Here is a 25097-nt window from a genome sequence, read left to right as displayed (position 1 = left end):
CTCTCACTGGGACGATGGAATTGGCTCTGTCGCTCTCAGCTGCTCAAGAGGAGCGGAACTGAGCATGTCATTAAGTGGGTTCTTTCACTGAGCTGTTCAAAGCCGCTTGCTTACTTAACGCAGCCACTGTCTCCAGGGGGAGTTCCTGGAATAATAAATCCGGTTGCAAGTGGGTCATCACAGATCAATCTTAAAACGTCTGCAATGCAGGATACATAGGCTACACTGGCCCAAATTAGAGAAACCTTCAACAACGATGAGCCAGGTTCACTCCTTCAAAATGAACAGCCAGGTTCACTCCTTCAACAACGAACAGCCAGGTTCACTCCTTCAACAATGAACGGCCAGGTTCACTCCTTCAACAATGAACGGCCAGGTTCACTCCTTCAACAATGAACGGCCAGGTTCACTCCTTCAACAATGAACGGCCAGGTTCACTCCTTCAACAATGAACGGCCAGGTTCACTCCTTCAACAATGAACGGCCAGGTTCACTCCTTCAACAATGAACGGCCAGGTTCACTCCTTCAACAATGAACGGCCAGGTTCACTCCTTCAACAATGAACGGCCAGGTTCACTCCTTCAACAATGAACGGCCAGGTTCACTCCTTCAACAATGAACGGCCAGGTTCACTCCTTCAACAACAATGAGCCAGGTTCACTCCTTCAACAACAATGAGCCAGGTTCACTCCTTCAACAATGAACGACCAGGTTCACTCCTTCAATAATGAACGACCAGGTTCACTCCTTCAATAATGAACGACCTGGTTCACTCCGTCAACAACGAGCCAGGTTCACTCCTTCAACAATGAACAGCCAGGTTCACTCCTTCAACAACAATGAGCCAGGTTCAATCCTTCAACAATGAACAGCCAAGTTCACTCTTCTAATAATGAAGAGCCAGGTTCACTCCTTCAACAATGAACAGCCAGGTTCACTCCTTCAACAATGAGCCAGGTTCACTCCTTATTTATTTATTGGAATAAAGTAAAATATGCTTCTCGTTTTTGTTGTTGTTTCATTATATATTTTTAGTAATTGAGGTGAAGTGTTTTTTGTTTTTTTAATCTTAGAATTAGTAATGTAATTGACCAAAAAAATGTATGTGTAGGATATGCACACAGGGTCGCATTGGGTACTGTAACACACACAAGTGTGTGCTGGGATGTAGTTGGTACGCCGTGTGAAAGAGGGGGTGAGGTTACTGGGCCATCCAGGGACAGAAGCTACTCCAGCCCCTCTCAATATACCAGACATGTAGGCCTCAAGCCCACACTGGTGCACGCTTGGGAACAGGTCCAGTCTATTGAAGGTAAGGATGTTGACAGTGCTTTCCTACCTTCTGATTCCGCATATACGCATATCAATAGTGGTAGATTATGCAACGCGATACCTGGAAGCAGTTGCATCGAGGTCCACTGGTGCATCTGCAACAGCCAAGGAACTAGTGCAGATTATGTCAAGAGTACGGACCCATAAACAGATACTGAGTGATCATAGAACTAACTTCCTGTCTAATACCTTACAGCAAGTATATAAAATATAAAAAATACATCCCAGAAGGACATCTGTTATCATCCACAGACACATGGTTTGGTGGAGAGATTTAAATCAGACCTTAAGGTAGATGCAGAGATGACTTGTGAGCTAACAGCAAAAACACTGGGCAACGTTTCTCCCCTACCTCCTTTTTGTAATGAGAGATGCCGCAGTGCTCGACCAGGCTTTGATGGATGTGGCAATACCGAAAACCAAGGCTCAGGTAAGGTCTCTACTAGGGTTGGCCGGTTATTACCAAAGATGAATCTCTGAGTATGCCACAGTGGTCAATCTATTAGTTGACCTCACCAAAAAAAGAGCGCTCCAAATTTGATTAAGTGGTCAGGAGAATGTCACGGAGCATTAGATGTTATCAAGCAGAGACTTTCCCAGACCCCCACTCTCATCACACCAGATTTTACCAAAAGATTAATCCTCCACTTTGGATGTTGGTCTGGGTGCAGTTCTGTCCCAAATGGTAGACAGAGTAAGATGGATAACTTTGAGTTTAAAACCTCTTTCGATACCCATTAGGACTTTTCCTGACTTTGTCATCTTAAAAACTACTTGCAAACCCTACCAGGCAGGGGTTAGGGATAGGCTTAGGCTTAGGGTTAGGGTTATACTGGCCTGGATTAGCCATGCTAGACATACAGTGGGATATTCCCATTAATTTGGACCGAGTGATTGACAGCTTTGATGTTTTGTGCAGTGTGAGCAGACGCCATCCTCCTCTTCATAAGGTAACAAGGCTGCTAATGTTAATATAGCACAGCTTTGGCCTGTGATAAACAGAACTGTCAGTAACTGCATGATATGGTATATCTGTGTACATTCAGAAGTAACACATGAAACACCCAAGATCAGGGATCTCCAACCCTGGTCCTACAGAGCCCTTATCCTGTCCTAGATATAGACAGATTATCCAGGGTGAAACAATAGATCCTATATCCTAGATATGAGGTCAATATGTATATATATATATATATATATATATATATATATATATATATATATATATATATATATATATATATATATATATAACTATATATATTGTGTTTGTTTTTGCCCTCCCATATTTGCTGCTAATACTGTAGCAAATATGGCCCTAAGGTCAGACTCAGACAACAGGTGGGGGGGGAGGTACTGTCTCCTTCAGATGCCAGCGACAATCGAAAGGTTTGTGCCGGATGAGGGTTGTAATAATCTTCAGCTCCTTCGCCGCACATTGTGCGCGAACATTCTGCAGCCCTGGTATCAACTTGACCATTTTTTTTTATACTGTCTTTGCAAACACATCCCATGAGACAGGAGGTCAGTGCATGGGCTCGGGTGCTTACTCTGAAACTGCCTCCCCTCTAGGTATCCTATTCTCTATATACCCAGTTACTGCAGCCACTCTTACCGTAAACAGTGCTTGCAGGTTGTTGAGTTTCTCAATTTCCTTTGGCATCCCTGTACTTCCCCAGCGTACCAGGTAATTTTCACTGAAACAGATACATCAGTATTAGGAAAACTCAGATCTTCAGCAGGATATTGCATCCCTATATTATCCAGCTATTCTTATTGATTTATGTTTTAAAATCTCATTGACAGGGGTGTCAAATCATTACAACAATACAAGCTATACACTGATTCATTTAAAAACAGTTACAAAACAACACTGATCATCAAATTGAGCATTGCTTTCCTTCCATTTTGCTTTTCAATATAGAACTATTAAACTGTACAGCATTCACAGACCTCAAAGAATGTGTTCTATCAACTGGTACGGTTATTTTAGAAGGCTCCTCTGGGGTATTACCCAACATTATTTTAAAAGTACTTGTAAGCCAACGTTTACCCTTATAAAAGTTTACCATGGTTAACCTGTAGGGTAACCCTATTTTGCCATGTTTTTTGTAATATTGCATGCTTGTATCAAGTGATTGATAGAGATGGCAGTGAGGAATCTCCTATCTAAAAATATAATACTTGTGTAATGTGCAGTTGCAGATTGGATAGTCGACAGCAGATGGCGCCAGCAGTCGGCAGTCCCTGCTTGATATTGGCACCAGTTTGACAGGTTGGTTTCATCAGGGTCACTCCAGCTCACGGTTTGCACAACCGCTTGTTTGCCAATGATCTTGAAAGATCCAACATATTAATCTAGGTCACCTCCCACATGGGGAACCATAAGATCAAAATTGTCTTTTTTGCAAACTTCTGTCACATTCTCATCATGTGACAAACAGGAACACTGCAAGCACGTGTCTTAACCGCAATACAAAAAAGCCAGACTCTGATAGAGCTTGGATCCAGAGCTTTTAACCTCATCTCAATGCTTGATGTCAGAATCTGAAATGGCAATGCAAGCTGCACAGCCCCTCTTGTGCATATACACGATTACTGCCCTGGAACTCTTTTCTCCATCAGATGTGGTTTAATGAAGTACAAATGGAGAAAACGCCTCCCAGAAGGAACGTCCCATGGTGCAGATGGCATCAGAGGCAGGGCTCAGCTGTACAATGAGCTGATACTGAAGAGACGCTGGTTCTGACCTGATGAAGTTGGACTGGTCGGGGTCGTACAGTGACATGAGCAGCTCAGCGTCCTCTCCGATGTTGCACACAAAGTTCTTGAGGTTCATGAAGAGGCTGTAGGTGTGGACAGAGCTGAACAGAGACTGCCGCCGCATCTCCAGGTTCTGGCTCCGAGACTAGAGGAGGCAACACCAGGGGGAATGAGATGTAAGTGTGCTTACTTCACTCTTTAAACAAATCCATTTCATGAATCTTATTTGTTGAGTACTTCCGTTCACTATATAGGTCTCAAATGTGCAGCTTTAAAAGACGCACATGTTAGAGCAAATACGCGTTTTTATTTTAAAACATGGCACCTGTACTACATCAGCTTAAATAAAGTGATCAGTTTCCATGTCTTTCAGTCAGAAAATCTGTTACACTTCCTGGGTCATTTCACCTCAGCAGTCACTCGAAGAAAGTATATCAGTCAACGGCTAAGTCTAGGAAAGTAGGCCCTGAAGGGGTGGGGACAGTTCCAGTCTCCAGGTGAAATAGGCAAGAAAATGCAAGACTGCTAACAGAGATCGCGTTAATCTGGTGTAGAACCAGATATCATGCTTTAAAATGAAAAGACATGTTTGCTAATGCATAGGTTTCTTTCAGAACTACAGACCGTTAACCTTTATAGTGTGTGATGTGCATAGCATGGGCATGTACAGTGCGTGACATGCATGGCATGGACATGTACAGTGCGTGACGTGCATGGCATGGACATGTACAGTGCGTGACGTGCATGGCATGGAAAATGTATGGAATTATTATGTTAGCTACGATCACTTTGGTTATTGGTTTGTTTGTTCATTTCTAGTTTAGAGGTGTAGTTTTTATTTTAAAAAAGAGAAGCTAATTAAAAGTGAAAGCTAAGGCAAGTAGGCAAACATTGTGTCTAATGCCTTCATTATGCTGTACACAGAGGGAAGACAAACACAGTGCCAGGAGTGCTTTATGTCATTGCTCATAAACTGATAAACTGATTATTTTTCAGTTACCCACAAAGAACCACAGTGTTTTCTGTTTATCCCACATGTAATTAACAATTTACTCATTATGATAGATGATATTTTAGTTTTATGAATGAAACATTGCCATTACTGTGGGGAGCTCTCAATTCTAAACTTGGTGAAGCCGTTATTGTGACATCACACTGCTACACACTGGCCATTGAAATACGAAAATAAATAAGCTTTGGAACGCCTGCTCACGTGGTGTAAAAAATATATTTCACAGACACTGGTGAAGGCATTAACCAAGATAGTTATCTATTTGACTTCAGCTATTTGTATGTTTCAACTCAATGTTTATATTCATACTGTATAAAAACAAAGACCCTTCAGATCATTCAATAATATCCACAAGAGGGCAGTATAACTCACAGCTGTTCCACAGACTCAGTATCCATCTTAGTAACACTATTTTACCTGGGATCAAATTATACCAGTAATTACTTTAATGTGTGTCTAAACAAGTAGAACTTGTACCCCAAGCTGTTCTTTAATATTCTAAATCCAAGTACTACAATGCACGGTCTCTAAAGCACTCCCAGGGTTTGCCTTCTCTCATGTGTTTGGCTCTCTCCGGTTCTCAATTACAACTCATTTTGCATCTCGGCTAGTTGCAGCTTGGCCCACCTTCTCCTCCTGGATGTGCTCGTCAATGGCGCGGGACGCGGTCTCGTGAGCACGGAACAGGCTGATTGTGCTGCTGCTCTCTGGGTCCAGAGCGTTCCCGCTGTCATCCCGCACCACCAGGTCCAGACCCAGGATCCTAGCAAAAGTGACAAAAATGACCAGCTGGTCTTACTAAAGCAAGATCACTGGAGGACATGTGGGGAAGCTGCAGCATTTTGTTTAGTTATCTATAATGTTGTATTTGAAATTAAGGCAAACATCCTGAAATAAAAAAAAAACATTTTAGACTTAAACCAAGCAATACTATCTTCTGGGACCATGAAGGGACATGGGAACTGAGCTGCCCCCTTCTAAATGAATGATCAAGATTGGAGGATAATTAACAAGGCTGTAAACTTTACAGAAGACACAAAGCTGGGGGAGAGGCTGTCACATTTTCAGACACTCAGGAAAGAATTTAGACCACACACAGAACTGGGCTGAAAGGAAGGAGTTATGGTTATGAGGGAACAGATTTAGCCTTGAACAAAGAAGGATAAGGGGGAACTTGATTAAAGTTTTTAAAATCTAGAGCTGACAAAGATAATCCAGTCAATACTTACAGCACAGAAACCTGGACTAGAAAACACAATTAGAAATAAAGTAGAGACAGACTTAGGGCAGGGGTAGAAGACACTTTTTTGGTGCAGGTGTGGAATGGGTCACCTAGACATTTTGTTGATGCTGAATCACTGAATCAAAGAGCACTGATCAGTATACTCTCTAAAGTTCTTGTGTGCTTTTGTCTACTTGCAGTCCCAGTTTGCTCTGTTTAAACTCACCGGTTGCCGTAGTCGATCTTTGCCGTGACCTTTTTCTTGAGCTCTACAAGGTCGTCCTTGGGCAGCGTCCCCGACACTATCTGCGAGCGGTACTCAATCAGGCTGTACGCCATCTGCTGGATGTGGCGGAACAGCGTGGTCTTGTTGTTCTGTCACACCAAACAAACGTGTCAAAAGAAACGTACAGCACCTAAAAACACTTGTTATACCACCTTCCACCAGCCAGTGGCGACTAAGGTGACATTCCTAAATTGCTGCAGGATTATCTTGTGAACTTCAGTGAAAAACAGCTGACAGTTAACTTTAAAATTAGTTTTGTTCTCTGAGCCCTCAGGATTTATTTGAAGATTTTTTGCAAGATGGATGTTGTCCCCCCATCTAATACACTCAAACATTTGTGAAAAAGAATATTAAAGAATATCTGCCCCGGCACAATTTTTGTGACTCATGGACAGACTGACTAACAAACACACAGGAACATACTCTCAACATTTTGCGAAAAACAACGCCCACTGTTACCAATGTTGACTCAATTGCATGCACGGACATATCAATTATACCAGCAGTAAGTAATTTCGCTGTGTGAGTGAAGGTAATAAGCTCTGAAAGGTAAAAGCTCCTGCTTCATACCCAGTCTTACCAGCCCAGCATGCAGGAGCATACCCAAGAGAGAGTGTGCAGGCTCTGCCCCAGCCCAGCATGCAGGAGCATACCCAAGAGAGAGTGTGCAGGCTCTGCCCCAGCCCAGCATGCACGAGCATACCCAAGAGAGAGTGTGCAGGCTCTGCCCCAGCCCAGCATGCAGGAGCATACCCAAGAGAGAGTGTGCAGGCTCTGCCCCAGCCCAGCATGCACGAGCATACCCAAGAGAGAGTGTGCAGGCTCTGCCCCAGCCCAGCATGCACGAGCATACCCAAGAGAGAGTGTGCAGGCTCTGCCCCAGCCCAGCATGCACGAGCATACCCAAGAGAGAGTGTGCAGGCTCTGCCCCAGCCCAGCATGCACGAGCATACCCAAGAGACAGTGTGCAGGCTCTGCCCCAGCCCAGCATGCACGAGCATACCCAAGAGAGAGTGTGCAGGCTCTGCCCCAGCCCAGCATGCAAAAACATACCCAAGAGAGAGTGTGCAGACTCTGCCCCAGTCCCCTGCCACTCACCACAAAGAGTTTGTGCCAGATCTGTGCCCACTCCCGCAGGGTGGCAGTGAGCTCCTGAACCAGGGGCATGTCAGAGGGGATAACCGTCTCCTGCTGTCTGGAGAGGAAAGAGAGATGAGCAAGCTGGGCCCCTCAATGCTTGTGTATCTTTACAAATGCACTAATTTTGTTGTACCTAAATTTAAGCTGAGTTACTTTTCCTATCTCTGCCTATCCTATTGGACCATGCTTTCAGAGGACTTGAAATCTGCTTATCCATTTAAAAGAACACCTTGATGGGCAAGTGTTATTGATTGTATTTTCCTAACATTGTATTTTATTTATTTTGCATTGTATGCGTGTGTATGATGTAACATTGTGTATTCTATTTATTTTACATTGTATGTGTGTGTGTGTGTGTGTGTGTGTGTGTGTGATGTAACATTCAACTTTCACCAGGCTTTGTACCCCCATAACAACACTTCAAGAGACAGTACCGCAGGAAATAAAGGCTCACGGATTGAATCACCATCATTTTGAATTTTGGAATAACTATCGTACTACTACGCCCTCAAATTAAAGATGCCCTCGTATTAAAGACACCCTCGTATTGACTCTACAGTCATAAATCAGCTTTATAATAGAGGCCGCCCTCGATTAAACGGCGCTATCAATAAAGAAACATGAAGGGATTTTTTTTCTCCCCCTACTAAAAAAAAAAACACACAAAGTAAACAACTATTTTATCTGATGGCAGTACAGTTCTGAAAGAAAATGCAAGATAAACTACGTACAGAACAGCAGTCCTTCAGAAGTTCTTATAGGTGGTTTTTTTGTTTTGTTTTTAGTTCAATTGTAATTCCCGTACTCAATCCCATTCAAATAAAAACAATATGCTTATTATCCATAAGATTTAGTTTTGTTTTCTCTTGCAGAGAAATTACAAACAAGCAAGTTACAGTGAGAAAAAAAAAAAAGTCAGATATATTGTAGTTTTTACAGAAATCAAGCTGACATTCTGAGGTAATTTTTGTGCAGAAAAATATCCACTTCACACTCTTGGATTTAACTGCCACACAAGCATTGCCCCACCCCTTAACAACCAATACACACTTCTGATTCGCTGGTACAGTACTCCCCTGACCTTCCAGATCCCACCTAATAGGCTCTCGGTAACTGTCACCGATAAATGTACTGTAGTCAAAGTAGGTTAGACACACACACTGCAACATACTGGTAGGCTACCGTATTACAGAAAATAAGCAACCACGATACTTCTAAAATGTCAGAAATCATGTAATTAAATATTGCAGTGTTTGAAAATCGTAGTATTATTAATAAAGGCCGCCCTCTTTTAGGTGCTGCGGTCATTTTGATCAATTTAAAATAAACGCAGTGGCGTCAATTTTAAGTAAAACAGTATTTGTTTTTATTAGAATTTTTTTAATTTACAAGTCACCAATTAGTTTTTTGTTATTTTCTTCCCAATTTAGTCGTATCCAATTATTTTTAAGCTCAGCTCACCGTTATCACCCGAGCTGACTCGGGAGGGGTGAAGACGAACACACTGTCCTCCAAAGCGTGTGCCGTCAGCCGCCCGCTTCTTTACACACTGCAGACTCACCATGCAGCCGCCCAGAGCTACAGTGTCGGAGGACAACGCAACCCTGGGCAGCTTACAGGCAAGCCCGCAGGCGCCCGGCCAGACCACAGAGGTCACTGGTGCGCGGTGAGCCGAGGACACCCTGGCCAACCCCGGCGATGTCTGACTATAGGGAGCCATCTGTAGGACGCAGGTACATGCGTCGTGCACTTACTGGATGCGCCACTCGGGAGCCCCACTAATAAATAATTTAAACTAATAATGAAACACTGTACACTTTCACTGACAGAACCGGTCTGTACCTGATTAGGGGTTTGTTTGGACACCTGTACTTCAATGCCTTGTCTAGTCTTGGTTTTATGTTTTCCATTCTTACACTGCATCACAATAAGTAACCGCAGCTTGAATAGATAATACAGAGATAGTCGCAAGAATTCTGAAGTTAAAGTCTACAGCTGCTATGTGCATGCACCTCATTACGATGGCAGCATGATTCAGATTATATGTCAACTGGCACTAGCGCAAGCCTACGGCATGCATGCAGCAGACACTTACCCTGTGCCCTCCACTCTGGCCTCTTTCAGGTGGATGTATGAAGCCGGGAAAATGCCCTGTGCAGAGAAGAACAGTTATTCGAGCAGCAACTTTGTTAACTTATTTTATTTTGAATGTATTACTCATGAACGTTGACAGACAGACACTTATTTACACAGTTATGGGTTGACTGTTACAGGTTTGTTGTTCTCTTGCCTAAGTGTTTATTAGGTTACAGAAATGTAATTCTAGCTAACAAACTAATTCCACACATCTACCTGTAGTGTACTTACAGTCTATGTGCAGTTTTTATAAAAGCACATAAAATGGCAACCATGTTTTTATTTTTTAAGATGATATATGGCACCATACTGCCAGTAGGTTAACATTACTCCTGCTTGTGCATTTCTACTTTGTTACTCTTGGAATTGTAGTGGTCATTTAATCTCGACAATGTCCTTTTAGGGTAGACGCACATTACTGGCTGCGAAGCATGTTCGTCATTAAGGGAAGCAGCTGGTTAGTCATCACAATTTGATCCCAAAGACAATTTTGGGATGAAATGCAAGTATATAAGTGAGGCAGGCAAACTGAGATTTGTTATCAATTTTAAGTATGGTTCCAAATATGATTTTTGAAACGACGAGACAGGTTTGTGTTTAGAACTGCACACGTGAGACTGACATTGTGCATGCCATGTGAGATGCACAGAGTTCTTTCATCAGACAGAACCCCCAGCAGTCACATTCTGACTGACAGACAGGGACATGTTAAGATTCTTGTAAATTTAATTTCTGGTTGTAAATGTAAATTCAAATAAAAAAAATTTAAAAAATTAAAAAAAAACTCTACCTTTCGAGCTTTGTTTCTCAGCAAGTAGCCTCTGTACCACCCTGTACCCAAACGAGAACATACAGTTAAAAAAAACACCTGCCACTCTAAACCCTGCATTAACCAAGCAGAACAGTAGTTAAACTCACATTTATGATGTATTGTGAGGAAGCAAAACAAACATTTAATTAATCAAAAGAATTACACAAGGAAAGAATGACAAACTATGACTGTAGTTATATCTGCAATTGTCATTTGCCAAGTTTACTACCAGGTGCCCAGGTTAAAAATGATTTCTGACTGCACCACCAGTCAACTGCACCTGTAGATCCTTAGTCAGAGTTTAAACATTAACTAAAATAAATATATTTTTGACATGACACTAAATCAACCACCAAACTAAAAAAAATAAAATAGCTTTACTCAGTGGTAATGTGGTAAAAAGCACTTTTGAAACTATAGCTGCACACAAAAGCCCCATCATTGGTTGTGGTGTATTCTGGTTTATTTTATCACAAACAATGTGATAAAGGAGAATTCTAAAAGGGGGATAACCCTTTACATGTACCCATGTGGTCTATCTGTCTAATTATAGCTCATGGTTTTATATACTATCAACTATCAACTAAAGAGTTACAAGGTAGAACACTGGCTATGTATATGCTTATATTACAATAACCACAATTACTTTTGTTAAATGCCCCTACCAAGTTTTCTAACATTTGGAAGAGCAGTGAAAGTCCAAAACTATAAGTGAAACAGGCAGTGCTTTACAGGAGAATAGGACAGTGTTTGGAGTAGGAGGAGTTGGATTTTGTATTCCTCGATCACAGAGGTAAACATGGTTTTCAAAATTATAAGATTTAGAAAAGCTGGTACACCTGACTTTAAAATTTTAATGTTAAACCTAACCAATACTTTTAACTGCAGCACAGAAACCAGGACTTAGGACAGAGGGAAGGAGACACTTCTTCACTGTGGTGAGGGCTTGTAATGTGTTGCCTATAGTAGTCAAGCTGTTGATGCCGAGTCATTGAAATCCTTAAAGACCAGACTTGACAAAGTTTTGAGACAAATGAGCTACTCTTGTAGCTTGTAAATGTTCTGATGTTCTTTTGTAATTCAAGCTTATTTTAAGACAGCGTTCCCGACCAACTTACCTTCAAATTTCTCCAGGATGTGAACGGTGTCCCCCACCTGCAGCCCCAGCTCTGGGGTCTCAGTGGCATTGTAGTTATAGATTGCTGCAGGGAGAGAGCAGAGACAATGAGCTTGACTGTAGCTTCACAGTTACAGATTGCTGCAGGGAGAGAGCAGAGACAGTGAACCAGACACATCACAAGAGACACAGCTTTCACAATACCCTGTCCCTGTCCAAAACACAATGCTGCCACCACCATGCTTTACTGTAGGGATGGTGTTAGCAGAGTGATGTGCCGTGTTTGGTTTATGTCACACATATCGCTTAGCATTGAGACCAAAAAGTTCTCATCAGACCACAAAAGCTTCTCCCACATGCGTGCAGTGTCCCCTAAGTGTTTCTTTGCAAAAGCTATGCGGCACATATGGCTTTTTTCAGCAGCGACTTCCTTCTTGCCATCCTCCCATACAGGCCATGTTTGTGGAGTACTCTTGAAATTGTTGAACAGTCAACATTTTCCCCCAATCTCAGCCAGAGACCTCTGCAGTCCTTTTAAAATAATCTTACACCTCAGTGACCTCCCTGAGCAGTTTCCTTAAGACAAGGCTACTGACTTTAGAGGGACGGCCTGATCGAGGTAGTGTCTTGGTGGTGCCAAACTGTTTCTACTTTACAATGATGGACCTGACAGTGCCCCAAGGGATATTCAAAGACACTGAAAGTTTCTTATAGCCTTCCCCCAGTCTGTACCTTTCAAGAACTATCCCAGTTCTTTTGGCAGCTCCTTGTTTGGCATGTTTTGCCATTTGCTTCAAATTCACTTCATACAACAGAAACAGCTTGATTCTTCATCCAGGAGTACTCGAATCAGTTGAACTACTGTGACTGGACACAGATGGGCTCTATTTAACTTATTATGTGCCTTGTTAAGGCAATTTGTTGTACCTGAGCTAATTTGGGTTTGCTATGACAAAGGGTGTGAAGACTTATGCAATCAAGACTTTTTGGATTTTTATTTTTAATTACTTTTTGAATATTTCCATAATTGTTCTTTCACGTTGAAAGTGTAGATGATGTATGCAGACCAATGAAACAGACTCCTACTTTAGTGCATTTTGAATTACATTTTTTAGGCAGCAGAATGTGAAAAATGTTCAAGGGTGTGAAGACTTTTTCTTTTCTATCTCAATCATACCCAAGGATAATTACTTGGTACGTTATGTACACGTTTGTCAGTCATGTACACAAGTCAAAGCTGTAAATACCTCAGAGCCACCAGAATCGACAAAAAGTTGTAATGAGTTTTGTTTACTTAGTTTTTGTAACAGTATAAAAGATAAGTAGACAGAGCATTTAAAAATAGGCCTCTAGTCAACCTTGCAATTTACCAGGCCAGATTTTATTTTTTTGTAAAACAGAAATAACCAACAGCCTTCCCTCTGTATTTTTTTTTATTTTTTTTGCACAGCTCAAGGTTTAACCTCTTCCTCCAGCATGTCCTTAACACAGCACTGAGATCAGGTGCTGTAAATCATAGAGACCAAGTTCTGACAGCCTGTAGCTGCTTCTATCACAGATACCAAGTTCTGACAGCCTGTAGCTGCTTCTATCACAGATACCAAGTTCTGACAGTCTGTAGCTTCTTCTATCAAATACCTAGTTCTGACAGCCTGTAGCATCTTCTATCAGAGACCGAGTTCTGGCAGCCTGTAAACCTACCTCTCATTTCAAACTAGTTTAATCTTAGTCTGCTTCCAATAGAGAAGCTTTAACCTAGACCCCTTGGTAGATGAACATGGTATAACATATTGTGTCCAGACCCTGTCTACAGTACAAATGGGCTGTATGACTGGAACAGTTAACACCCAAGCTAAAATTCATCCATATGGTAACTAAAGCAAAAACTATAATAATCTAAGTGACTTGGGTACATAGTTCTTGCTAGAGTAGCTAAGCCTCTCGGTACGGCCAAGCTAAAAAAAAATGTGCTATTGAGACAGGCGGATGTTCCATAATCTATAAATAATAAAACGACAAAACAGAATTTATTTTTACTTGGGTTCTGTTGAAAGCAGTTTATCTAGCCGCCACACTTTAAATTTCCTTCCTGTGTCTAATCAATCTACAGCAACAACTTTGAGAATGGTACTAATAAGGAGATAAAAGGCTTGGTTATTGTCCCTGTACAGATTAGTTGTTTCTCAATACCTGAGAATGCTTTGCATGAAGTAAAATACAGTCTGTATGCCATAGTTTTCAGGTCTTTTTATTAATTCCATTGTTCTGGATTAGCGTCTCCGGGTGTGCAGCGCGTTTCTTGTTCTGGATTAGCGTCTCCGGGTGTGCAGCGCGTTTCTTGTTCTGGAGTAGCGTCTCCGGGTGTGCAGCGCGTTTCTTGTTCTGGAGTAGCGTCTCCGGGTGTGCAGCGCGTTTCTTGTTCTGGAGTAGCGTCTCCGGGTGTGCAGCGCGTTTCTTGTTCTGGAGTAGCGTCTCCGGGTGTGCAGCGCGTTTCTTGTTCTGGAGTAGCGTCTCCGGGTGTGCAGCGCGTTTCTTGTTTTGGAGTAGCGTCTCCGGGTGTGCAGCGCGTTTCTTGTTCTGGAGTAGCGTCTCCGGGTGTGCAGCGCGTTTCTTGTTTTGGATTAGCGTCTCCGGGTGTGCAGCGCGTTTCTTGTTTTGGATTAGCGTCTCCGGGTGTGCAGCGCGTTTCTTGTTTTGGATTAGCGTCTCCGGGTGTGCAGCGCGTTTCTTGTTTTGGATTAGCGTCTCCGGGTGTGCAGCGCGTTTCTTGTTTTGGATTAGCGTCTCCGGGTGTGCAGCGCGTTTCTTGTTTTGGATTAGCGTCTCCGGGTGTGCAGCGCGTTTCTTGTTCTGGATTAGCGTCTCCGGGTGTGCAGCGCGTTTCTTGTTTTGGATTAGCGTCTCCGGGTGTGCAGCGCGTTTCTTGTTTTGGAGTAGCGTCTCCGGGTGTGCAGCGCGTTTCTTGTTTTGGATTAGCGTCTCCGGGTGTGCAGCGCGTTTCTTGTTTTGGAGTAGCGTCTCCGGGTGTGCAGCGCGTTTCTTGTTCTGGATTAGCGTCTCCGGGTGTGCAGCGCGTTTCTTGTTCTGGATTAGCGTCTCCGGGTGTGCAGCGCGTTTCTTGTTCTGGATTAGCGTCTCCGGGTGTGCAGCGCGTTTCTTGTTCTGGATTAGCGTCTCCGGGTGTGCAGCGCGTTTCTTGTTCTGGATTAGCGTCTCCGGGTGTGCAGCGCGTTTCTTGTTCTGGATTAGCGTCTCCGGGTGTGCAGCGCGTTTCTTGTTCTGGATTAGCGTCTCCGGGTGTGCAGCGCGTTTCTTGTTTTGGAGTAGCGTCTCCGGGTGTGCAGCGCGTTTCTTGTTTTGGATTAGCGTCTCCGGGTGTGCAGCGCGTTTCTTGTTCTGGATTAGCGTCTCCGGGTGTGCAGCGCGTTTCTTGTTCTGGAGTAGCGTCTCCGGGTGTGCAGCGCGTTTCTTGTTTTGGATTAGCGTCTCCGGGTGTGCAGCGCGTTTCTTGTTTTGGAGTAGCGTCTCCGGGTGTGCAGCGCGTTTCTTGTTCTGGAGTAGCGTCTCCGGGTGTGCAGCGCGTTTCTTGTTTTGGATTAGCGTCTCCGGGTGTGCAGCGCGTTTCTTGTTTTGGAGTAGCGTCTCCGGGTGTGCAGCGCGTTTCTTGTTTTGGAGTAGCGTCTCCGGGTGTGCAGCGCGTTTCTTGTTCTGGAGTAGCGTCTCCGGGTGTGCAGCGCGTTTCTTGTTTTGGAGTAGCGTCTCCGGGTGTGCAGCGCGTTTCTTGTTTTGGAGTAGCGTCTCCGGGTGTGCAGCGCGTTTCTTGTTTTGGAGTAGCGTCTCCGGGTGTGCAGCGCGTTTCTTGTTTTGGAGTAGCGTCTCCGGGTGTGCAGCGCGTTTCTTGTTTTGGAGTAGCGTCTCCGGGTGTGCAGCGCGTTTCTTGTTTTGGAGTAGCGTCTCCGGGTGTGCAGCGCGTTTCTTGTTTTGGATTAGCGTCTCCGGGTGTGCAGCGCGTTTCTTGTTTTGGATTAGCGTCTCCGGGTGTGCAGCGCGTTTCTTGTTTTGGATTAGCGTCTCCGGGTGTACAGCGCGTTTCTTGTTTTGGAGTAGCGTCTCCGGGTGTACAGCGCGTTTCTTGTTTTGGAGTAGCGTCTCCGGGTGTACAGCGCGTTTCTTGTTTTGGAGTAGTCTCTCACCATGAGAACGGTCAGGAGGGGGACATGTTATATGAGAGGTGAAGCTTTCTTCAACCCTGGCTGCGCTAAACCGCAAGTACTCAGAAAGGCCTGTGCTCAAAGCATTCATTTACACTTCTTGTTTCTAGAATAAAGACCTTGATTATTGGAATGCACAATCAGTAACTGTTACAATTAGAACATTTTGCAACCAGCTACATTTGTAAATTTCATGACAAATATAGAAAGATAAAACACAAACACGCACACCCTGATATAAAAATAATGAAATCGGTGTATAGAATAAATACCGGAAAACAGTGGAAATGGTTACTCAATTCACACTGACTTCAACCCTTTCCTGTTTAAAAAAAAAAAAAAAAAAAACTACTACAAAAAACAAATAAAACAAACTACCTTTCCCAGTGCAGACTTTAAACCTGCCCCAACTACTGAGGGGCAGCACATCCCTACATTTCTATTGGAGACTTCACTTGCAAGATTAAAATGAGATTATAATCTGGATGGAGGCTTGTTCACGGGATTTAAAGCTGCATTACAGTTAGAGGATTTAAAACAGAATTGCAAATTGTGGCAAAATGTAAAAAAATGTCTACACACAAAAACCTCAGAGAAATGTGCCTGTGACCATGAGGATTTAGTTGTGGAAGACAGCAAAGGAAAGACAGTACAACTTATGTGTCCTAATGCTGTCGAGTTACTAGACGAATTGACAGAAAAAAACATCCCAGCATTTCAGGAAAGTGACCTAAAACAATAATTTCATACAGTATATTAAAAGCGAAAAAACCCCAAAAAAACGATTTACACAAAACTCAAAAATGGCTAAAAATAAGCACTGAAAAATGTAATTAATAAAAACAGAAGCCCTAATTATACCAAAACCACTTTCACAAAAAGAGTCTCTATTTGACATTATGATAGGATTATTAGGAGAGCATTTGAAGTGGCTTAATAAATGACAGCATTTAAAAGTTTGATGGATACAAAAGCTGAATACGATTAATATGATTAATAGGTTTCTTTCTGTTTAAAATATATGCATGCCTGCCTCCACTATATCCCTGTTGCCTTCATCTCAGGGCAGAAGGAAGGGTACACTGGTCCACACAGATAGTGGTGAGGGTATGGCATCAGTTACCCAGCCATGTAGCTGATGCTGAATCACTGGGATCCTTTAAGATACAACTTGACAGTTTTCAGATCGATCAGCTGATAGGAACCGGGTGAGCACAGATGGGTTGAATGGCCTCTTGTAATAAACAACCAAAAAGATTGTTGTCTGAAAGCAACATTTAGCAATATAGGGTTACATTATTTTAGGTTTTTGAATTTTAACTCAAAGAGCTCGATTTGGATGATGGGGCAAACCTCCAATGAAACGGTTAAACATCTTTGCTTATATAATATAAATACCTGTGTTTAGTCATTTATTCCACATCATTTCATATTTTTGGGGTTTGAAGATCGACAGCAAAATAACAAGTGCACATTCACATGTAAAACACACTGGACTAAATGACATCCCGAAAATATGAAGTAGACCTATGTAATAAAAAAATAAATAAATAAATAAAGGTTTCATACAAAGAGTTTTGACTCTCTCTTCATTGATCTGCACTGTTGTGTTCACACCAGCTCACAAACTCCAGTACAGAAGGCTATTCCACAGCAATTCATCCTGACCATGTGAAATCAACTAAAAGTTATCCTCAGTTTCTCTGCCACACCCGTATGAATACACACAAACACTACAAATAGGCAATTTTGTGCTTTGAAACGAACATGCTATTAGAGAAACATCTTAATGAATATCTTCATATAAGCAGTTTGCTGAAGTGAACGCCCTGGCCTGAGAAACAAGACAAAGATTTCGAATGCTGATAAATCACCCACGGTTTATAACATCAACTCTGGAAAAACTCCAGTCAGCGTGCGTCGTATCTACACTGCACCTTGGCCTGTAAACAGAAGAGAAATGTATACTGATAAATTACATGACTCTTGAGTCAATTGCTTCCAGGCTCAGAGTCAATAGTAACAGAATTGTACAACTTCATAACAGGAAACACATGCTTGTACAAGAAGGACACACTCATGTATTCAGGAACACTGATCTCTTTTAGATAGTGCCTCGCCAGTGCACTGCACAGGCCAGAACACAATGATGGATTACCAAACCACTGCTGGATTTCCACTGAGCACTTATTCAGTGTGGTTGTAAGAGGCTGAAACTGAACAATTCCATCCTCTGCAGCTCGCGAGAACAGCGTTACGAAGAAAAATCAGTTTTGATATACGAGCATTCAAATTTGAATATCAAAACAGAAATCAGACAACAGAGGTTTCTTCAATTTGTTTGTGTAGTTTTTGTGTTTAGCCAGTGAAACATGCATAAATAGCCAAAACAAAAATATTCAAATCACTAAGCACAGAGATTGCAAATTTATTTTTAGATTTTGCTAATTATATAGGCTACTGCTGCTGTACGCATTTCCAATCAATGCGATTGGATAATGTGACCAGACGTCCCGTTTTGGACGGTACAGTCCCACTTTTGGAATCCATCCAAAAAGGGCGTGAAGCCACAATACTAGAAGTCAGCGCCTTACTGCGGTAGGCGATGTGTCAGTCATGGATTGCACTTGGTACCAAAGGGGGCGTGTCTGAAGGTATATCAGGGAATGTGGCCGAGCGATGTTACTTTGTTATGGTTGAGAAAAGACCTGTAAAGGACGGAACGAGAAAAAGTAACCATGAGTGTTTCGTACTGTATCTGTCTGTCTATTAATTGTCACTCATGTAATTCACAGAAGACTAAGACTGGGAGCTGTCATTAATCAGCCAGCATCACCCCCGGACTACAGTGCACTACTGTTTCACTGTTACTGTATAATTCAGCACTTACACAAGGAGCTCTCACTCTTCGTGACTGTGTCCGTGTGTGTCATTATTATTTCGGGACCGAACCCCGTGGTTTTACATCTTTCTTTAAATGTGTAATCTGTTCACCAGGGTCAGTCACGTCTGGAATCACCTGCAGGCCGATTTCTTTTGTTAAAGCTGATGAGGGGTTGATGTGCTTGGTGTGTTGGGCATGTTGTATCTGGTAAAGGTTTGATCTGGGGTTTCTCTACTATTGCATACATGTGTGGGGAAACATCAAGCTAGTGTGTGCTTGTCAATGGTTATGCTAATGATTCATCTATTACCAGCCTTTCTGAAGCGTTTTTGCGGAACGGTTTGTAATCCTCATGAAATATCCTTTAAACACTAGAATTTGCAAATTAACCAATAAAATAAAAACCCATGCATCAAAGCTGTCCAGAACATTGCAATTTGCTGTGAATTCTTTCCCTGGGGTAGCTGGCAAAAGGAAACACCCTTCCCAACAACTGCCACTTTAAATCTCAGATGCAATTGCAACATTTTCTCGAGGCAGAAACTGGTGTCTTCAATATTCAACCCTCAGTTTTTACAGATCTTTCTCCCCAAATTGGCCAGGCCCGCTCAAACAAGAGAAAGTTGACCATTTCAGATATACCGGCCAGCCTAAATAATAAAAATGTTTTAATGCTCGATTACAGACTAAAACCTTTGTGTGTAACCATGCATTCTATGCCAGCCTATGACATGAATAATGTAGCCTTGTTTCTTGCTCAATTAATAATGGAAAACGTTTTTATGCATCAATAAATTCCTGTAAAATGTTATTAAAATATATTAAAATAGGGTTTTAACTGCACAGGTCTTTTTCAAACTACTATAACTAAGCATACCATCATTTGTTGCAAAACATGGTCGAATCAATAGGATTTCAGTTTATTGCGCTTGCTTGTTTCTGCTCAGACAACCGTGTCAAGAATTGCAGGATGAGGGGCAGAGGGGCTGCTGAGAAACCTATCCTGGTTTATGAGCTGTGAATCGTGTGGGTAAACTTGGGACAGTGCCCACCTGTGCTGCAGATAAACTGAAGACACGCTTCAGTCAGAGCCTCCCTTTTAACTGATTTGTTACCAGAACAGCTGAGAGCCTAAACCAGCTATTTAGGCCCTTTGGGCATTTGAGTTGTGTTCCTATCCAGTTTTTACTCCCCCCCCCCCTGTTAAAGGGACTCCCTCCTCCTATCATTACCAGCCACAGCTCAGAGGTACTTACTAGAGAACCAGCTGAGGAGGGCTGGGATTTACTGCAGGCCGTAAATACTGTGGAGTAAGTCCTGGGAAATAGCAAATAAAACAAAACTCGGCACACAAAAACATATCAATTTAACATCTGGCAGCCGTAATTTAATATAATAATAAAACGTTTTGCACTTGCCACTTATGCATTTTTTTTTTGTAGAAAACATATTCTATTCTGTGGTAGAAAGGTCCTCATGCAGCTGATCTATATGATGCTAGCAATCTACATTAATGAGTTTAGATTTACTGATGCAGGTGATACGGCCAAAAATTATCTTGGCAAAACCACACACAACGCACTTTATAGCACTGGGACAAATACACATCTTAATTAAAATGTATTCACGTCACACAATTTACAGATTAAAGTAAAACTACCATTCAAATTAAACCAGTGCAAGAGAGAAGCGTGAATGAAATAAAACCTGTATTAATATTATAGCCTACTTTGTGTTCAGACTATCTACTTGTGGGATCTCACCCAGAGGCTTATCAGCTACTGGCACTACTATGAAAACAAATCTCAAGCTATCATTTGTTTATTATATAAGCCTGCCTAATATAACACATATGACATAGTTAAATATTCTTAATTCTCGATTGTTTTAAATGTGGCAGGGTTTTTTCGTCTCCATGAAGTGACATCTTCAATGTCAAGGTATGCTACAGTGATGGCAATTCTACTATTGTATACAAGATTCTTCTGGTTTTAGTTCCAACTGAGTTACATCAGTTACTTTAACAATGAGGGTCTGGAATTTGCACAAAAGGAGATTCCGAACTAACTGACACTTTGGTACACTTGACGTTCGCAACTGAACTGAGAATGTTTTTCTTTCACACTGAAGCAAAAACAAGCGAACTGCCCCCAGAACAGATGCAACCATGCCGAGACCACCTCTTTCATGTGGTCTCGAACGGTTTGTTTTTATCGTTCCCGGGAACATTTGGAGCTTTCACACTTAAGGGCAAACGTTCCAAACTCAAACAAATTGCACCGGGAAGCAGAATATCAGCCAACTGTGAATGGTGCCTAAGTTATTAATGTAGATTAGGAAGAGCAGAGGACCTAATGCACTGAAACCTGAATGAAATACTCCACTGTATTACCTTATAGCCATTCTTGAGTTTCTCCTCTAATCAGTACTTGTGGGTTCTCACCCATGGCTTATCAGCTACTGGCACTACTATGAAAACAAATCTCAAGCTATCACTTGTTTATTATATAAGCCTGTAATATAACAGTGACATAGTTAATTCGTCTCCGTATGTGTTAAAGCTCGATTGTTTTACTGTGTTTCAACTGTGGAGTCAGTCTACTGAACTGCAAATAATGGTACACTTGACGTTCGCAACTGTGAGAATGTATCAAGTTTCACAATGAAGCAAAAATAAGCGTGTCCCCAGTTGCAACCGTGCTCAGACCACTGTTTCATGTGGTCTCACTGTTTGTTTTTAGTCCTGGGAACTTTGGAGCTTTCGCACTGTGTGTTCCAAACTCAAACAAATTGTCAGTGTACTCTGTGGTGTGGGGTTACTCGCTCCATTCTGAGGTTCAGCCTTGTTCTGTGTTAACCACTACGTTGTCAGGCACTGTGTGTGTTTTTGTGTTCTGTGTGTGTGTGTGGCAGGCTGGGGGGGGGGTGGGGTGTGTGTGGCACTGTGACACAAAAAAAGTGAGTCCCGTTTGCAGGACGAACGCTTCGTGGGGTGTACCACGAACACAGGCACTTTAGTCTTATACACACAGACACACACAGAGTCGTGTTACACAAAGTGACACTCGTTCAGGAGGAACTGTTTTTTGACACTAAGGGACACCATGCAGGTGACCAGTGTGTGTGTGTGTGTAGCTCAGGCACTGTGTTTCACTGTAGAGTAAGTCCTGCTTGCTTGTGTGTGTGTGTGTGTGGTGTGTGTCTGTGTGTGTGTGTGTAGCTCAGGCACTGTGTTTCACTGTAGAGTAAGTCCTGCTTGCTTGTGTGTGTGTGTGTCTGTGTGTGTGTGTGTGTGTGTGCTCAGGGTGACACAAAGTGACATCTCATTGGGAAGACGAACGAACACAACACACACAACACACATGAAATACGAGCAGTCACACAGGAGAAACATCACGTCCAAAGTGCACAAAGTGACAAGTCATCTCATGGACAGGGACGAACGAGCAACGAGTGTGTAGTATCATTGTCACACAGTGTACACACTGTTAACAGTCCGGAAGTGACACAAAGTGTGACATCTCATTCAGGACGAACGTAGCAACACAGCGCACACAAAAAGTTTCACATGTAGAGAGTCCGTGACACAAAGTGACACTTAAGTCCAGCTTGCTCTGTGTGTGTGTGTGTGTGTGTAGCTCAGGCACTGTGTTTCACTGTAGAGTAAGTCCAGCTTGCTCGTGTGTGTGTGTCTGTGTGTGTGTGTAGCTCAGGCACTGTGTTTCACTGTAGAGTAAGTCCTGCTTGTGTGTGTGTGTGTGTGTGTGTGTAGCTCAGGCACTGCACTGTGACACAAAAGTGACATCTCATTCAGGTCGAACGAGCACTGATGTGGTGTGTGTGTGTGTAGCTCAGGCACTGTGTTTCACTGTAGAGTAAGTCCTGCTTGCTCGTGTGTGTGTGTGTGTGTGTGTGTGTGTGGTGTGTAGCCACGAGTCCGTGACACAAAGTGACATTCATTCAGGACACGCACAAGCTCGAACACGGACACACCACAAACAGCGAACGTCACACTGGTGTGTGTGTGTCTGTGTGTGTGTGTAGCATCAGTGCACTGTTGTGTGTGTGTGTGTGTGTGTGTGCTGTGGGCACTGTGTCCAGCTGCCGTGGACAAAGTTGTGTGACATCTCATTCAGGACGAACGGAGCAAGGCACGCACTGCTCGTGTCCAATTGTGTGTGTGTAGCTCAGGCACTGTGTTTCACTGTAGAGTAAGTCCTGCTTGCTCGTGTGTGTGTGTGTCTGTGTGTGTGTAGCTCAGTGTGTTTCACTGTGGAGTAAGTCCTGCTGCTTGTGTGTGTGTGTGTCTGTGTGGTGTTTGTGTGTAGCTTGTGTGTGTGTGTGTCTGTGTGTGTTTGTGTGTAGCTCAGGCTCTGTGTTTCACAGCAGGCTTCTAGGCATGTTGTTCGCCGCACTATGTTTATCCCAGGCTTGTTTCGGCCTGCAGTAAATCCCAGCCCTCCTCAGCTGGTTCTCTAGTAAGTACCTCTGAGCTGTGGCTGGTAATGATAGGAGGAGGGAGGGAGAGGGGGGGGGGGGGGGGGGGAGTGAAACAGACACAACTCAAATGCCCAAAGGGCCTAAATAGCTGGTTTAGGCTCTCAGCTGTTCTGGTAACAAATCAGTTAAAAGGGAGGCTCTGACTGAAGCGTGTCTTCAGGTTATCTGCAGCACAGGTGGGCACTGTCCCAAGTTTACCCACACGATTCACAGCTCATAAACCAGGATAGGTTTCTCAGCAGCCCCTCTGCCCCTCATCCTGCAATTCTTGACACGGTTGTCCGAGCAGAAACAAGCAAGCGCAATAAACTGAAATCCTATTGATTCGACCATGTTTTGCAACAAATGATGGTATGCTTAGTTATAGTGGTTTGAAAAAGACCTGTGCAGTTAAAACCCTATTTTAATACATTTTAATAACATTTTACAGGAATTTATTGATGCATAAAAACGTTTTCCATTATTAATTGAGCAAGAAACAAGGCTACATTATTCATGTCATAGGCTGGCATAGAATGCATGGTTACACACAAAGGTTTTAGTCTGTAATCAAGCATTAAAACATTTTTATTATTTAGGCTGGCCGGTATATCTGAAATGGTCAACTTTCTCTTGTTTGAGCGGGCCTGGCCAATTTGGGGAGAAAGATCTGTAAAAACTGAGGGTTGAATATTGAAGACACCAGTTTCTGCCTCGAGAAAATGTTGCAATTGCATCTGAGATTTAAAGTGGCAGTTGTTGGGAAGGGCAAATAAAACAAACAAACACCTGGCGGCCATCTTGTTTTATAAAACATAACCATTTTGACATATTTGTATTCCACTGTTACTAGGACAATAACTACCAAGTTTGGAGTGTGTTGGTCAAATGGTGTTCAAATAGCAGCAGTTTGCTGTTAAGGGCGCGTTTCGTTAAAGTTTGTGGCAGCCATTTCGACATTAAAATTTATTGCAGAAACTTCTGCTTCTCAAACTTGATGCAGGTTTGGAAGCTGATGATATATGCCAAGAGTCTGATGAATTGCTTCACCGGTTCCCAAGAAGAAGATTTCTAAAGGTTTCATCTAAGAATGCGTCATGGCACCAACTGCAAGGACGCAGCAGCAAAATTTTTTCAGCATTAGACAGACAATGAATCCAGCCTGTTACCTGCCAAGTCAGAACCTGATCAGTCACACGACTTCGAGGCAACAGCAGTTTAAAATTTTGGGAAGAAAGAAAGAAAAAGAAAGAAAGAAAGAAAGAAAGAAAGAAAGAAAGAAAGAAAGAAAAGAAAGAAACCTTTAACAATAACAATAGGCTTCCCAGCCTTTGGCTTGGAAGCCTAATAACAATAATAATAATGGAACCACTTGTAAGTAGGTATCTTAAACATTTCTAAATTACTGACCTGAAAAAAATTACCAAGTTTTGCACATTTTTTCAGACTCTGCAAGGCTTTTTTTTTTTTTTTTTTTTTTTCAGGACTCTTTTCTGAGATGGCATTATTACACACGGTGAAATCCATGTGCTGAAAGCGTATTGTTTGTTGTTTTTTTTTTTTTCCCTGCTGATGCAACTTAACCATGCAAATCACATAACCATGTTATTGTTCCTAATTTGGTGTGCACAGGCGTCTCTAGTTGCTGTGGACAGACGTACATTTTGATGGGCATTACAACTGCCGCATGGCCATCGTTCATT

The 25097-nt window shown here is 42.6% G+C and overlaps 1 protein-coding gene across 3 annotated transcripts in view; it reads right to left on the bottom strand.

Annotated features, from left to right (window-relative positions):
• Positions 1-25097, bottom strand: part of dock5 (dedicator of cytokinesis 5) — a 144510-nt gene that overhangs the window by 93451 nt on the left and 25962 nt on the right. For 2 of the 3 annotated variants that reach the window (XM_041233352.1, XM_041233350.1), the window contains exons 2-9: positions 11822-11905; positions 10683-10723; positions 9852-9907; positions 7715-7811; positions 6557-6705; positions 5736-5871; positions 4084-4241; positions 2949-3030 (exon numbers count right to left, since the gene is read on the bottom strand). In XM_041233352.1, the coding sequence (XP_041089286.1) occupies positions 2949-3030; positions 4084-4241; positions 5736-5871; positions 6557-6705; positions 7715-7811; positions 9852-9907; positions 10683-10723; positions 11822-11905 (803 nt within the window). Of the gene's footprint in view, positions 1-2948; positions 3031-4083; positions 4242-5735; positions 5872-6556; positions 6706-7714; positions 7812-9851; positions 9908-10682; positions 10724-11821; positions 11906-25097 lie in introns of those variants that run through there. The other variant, XM_041233351.1, reaches the window with a different exon arrangement.

The sequence above is a fragment of the Polyodon spathula genome, chromosome 31, assembly GCF_017654505.1.
Source record: "Polyodon spathula isolate WHYD16114869_AA chromosome 31, ASM1765450v1, whole genome shotgun sequence".
NCBI classification, from domain to species: Eukaryota; Metazoa; Chordata; class Actinopteri; order Acipenseriformes; family Polyodontidae; genus Polyodon; species Polyodon spathula.
Note: the sequence above shows the minus strand (reverse complement) of the source record. Positions and strands in the feature narration are given on the sequence as shown.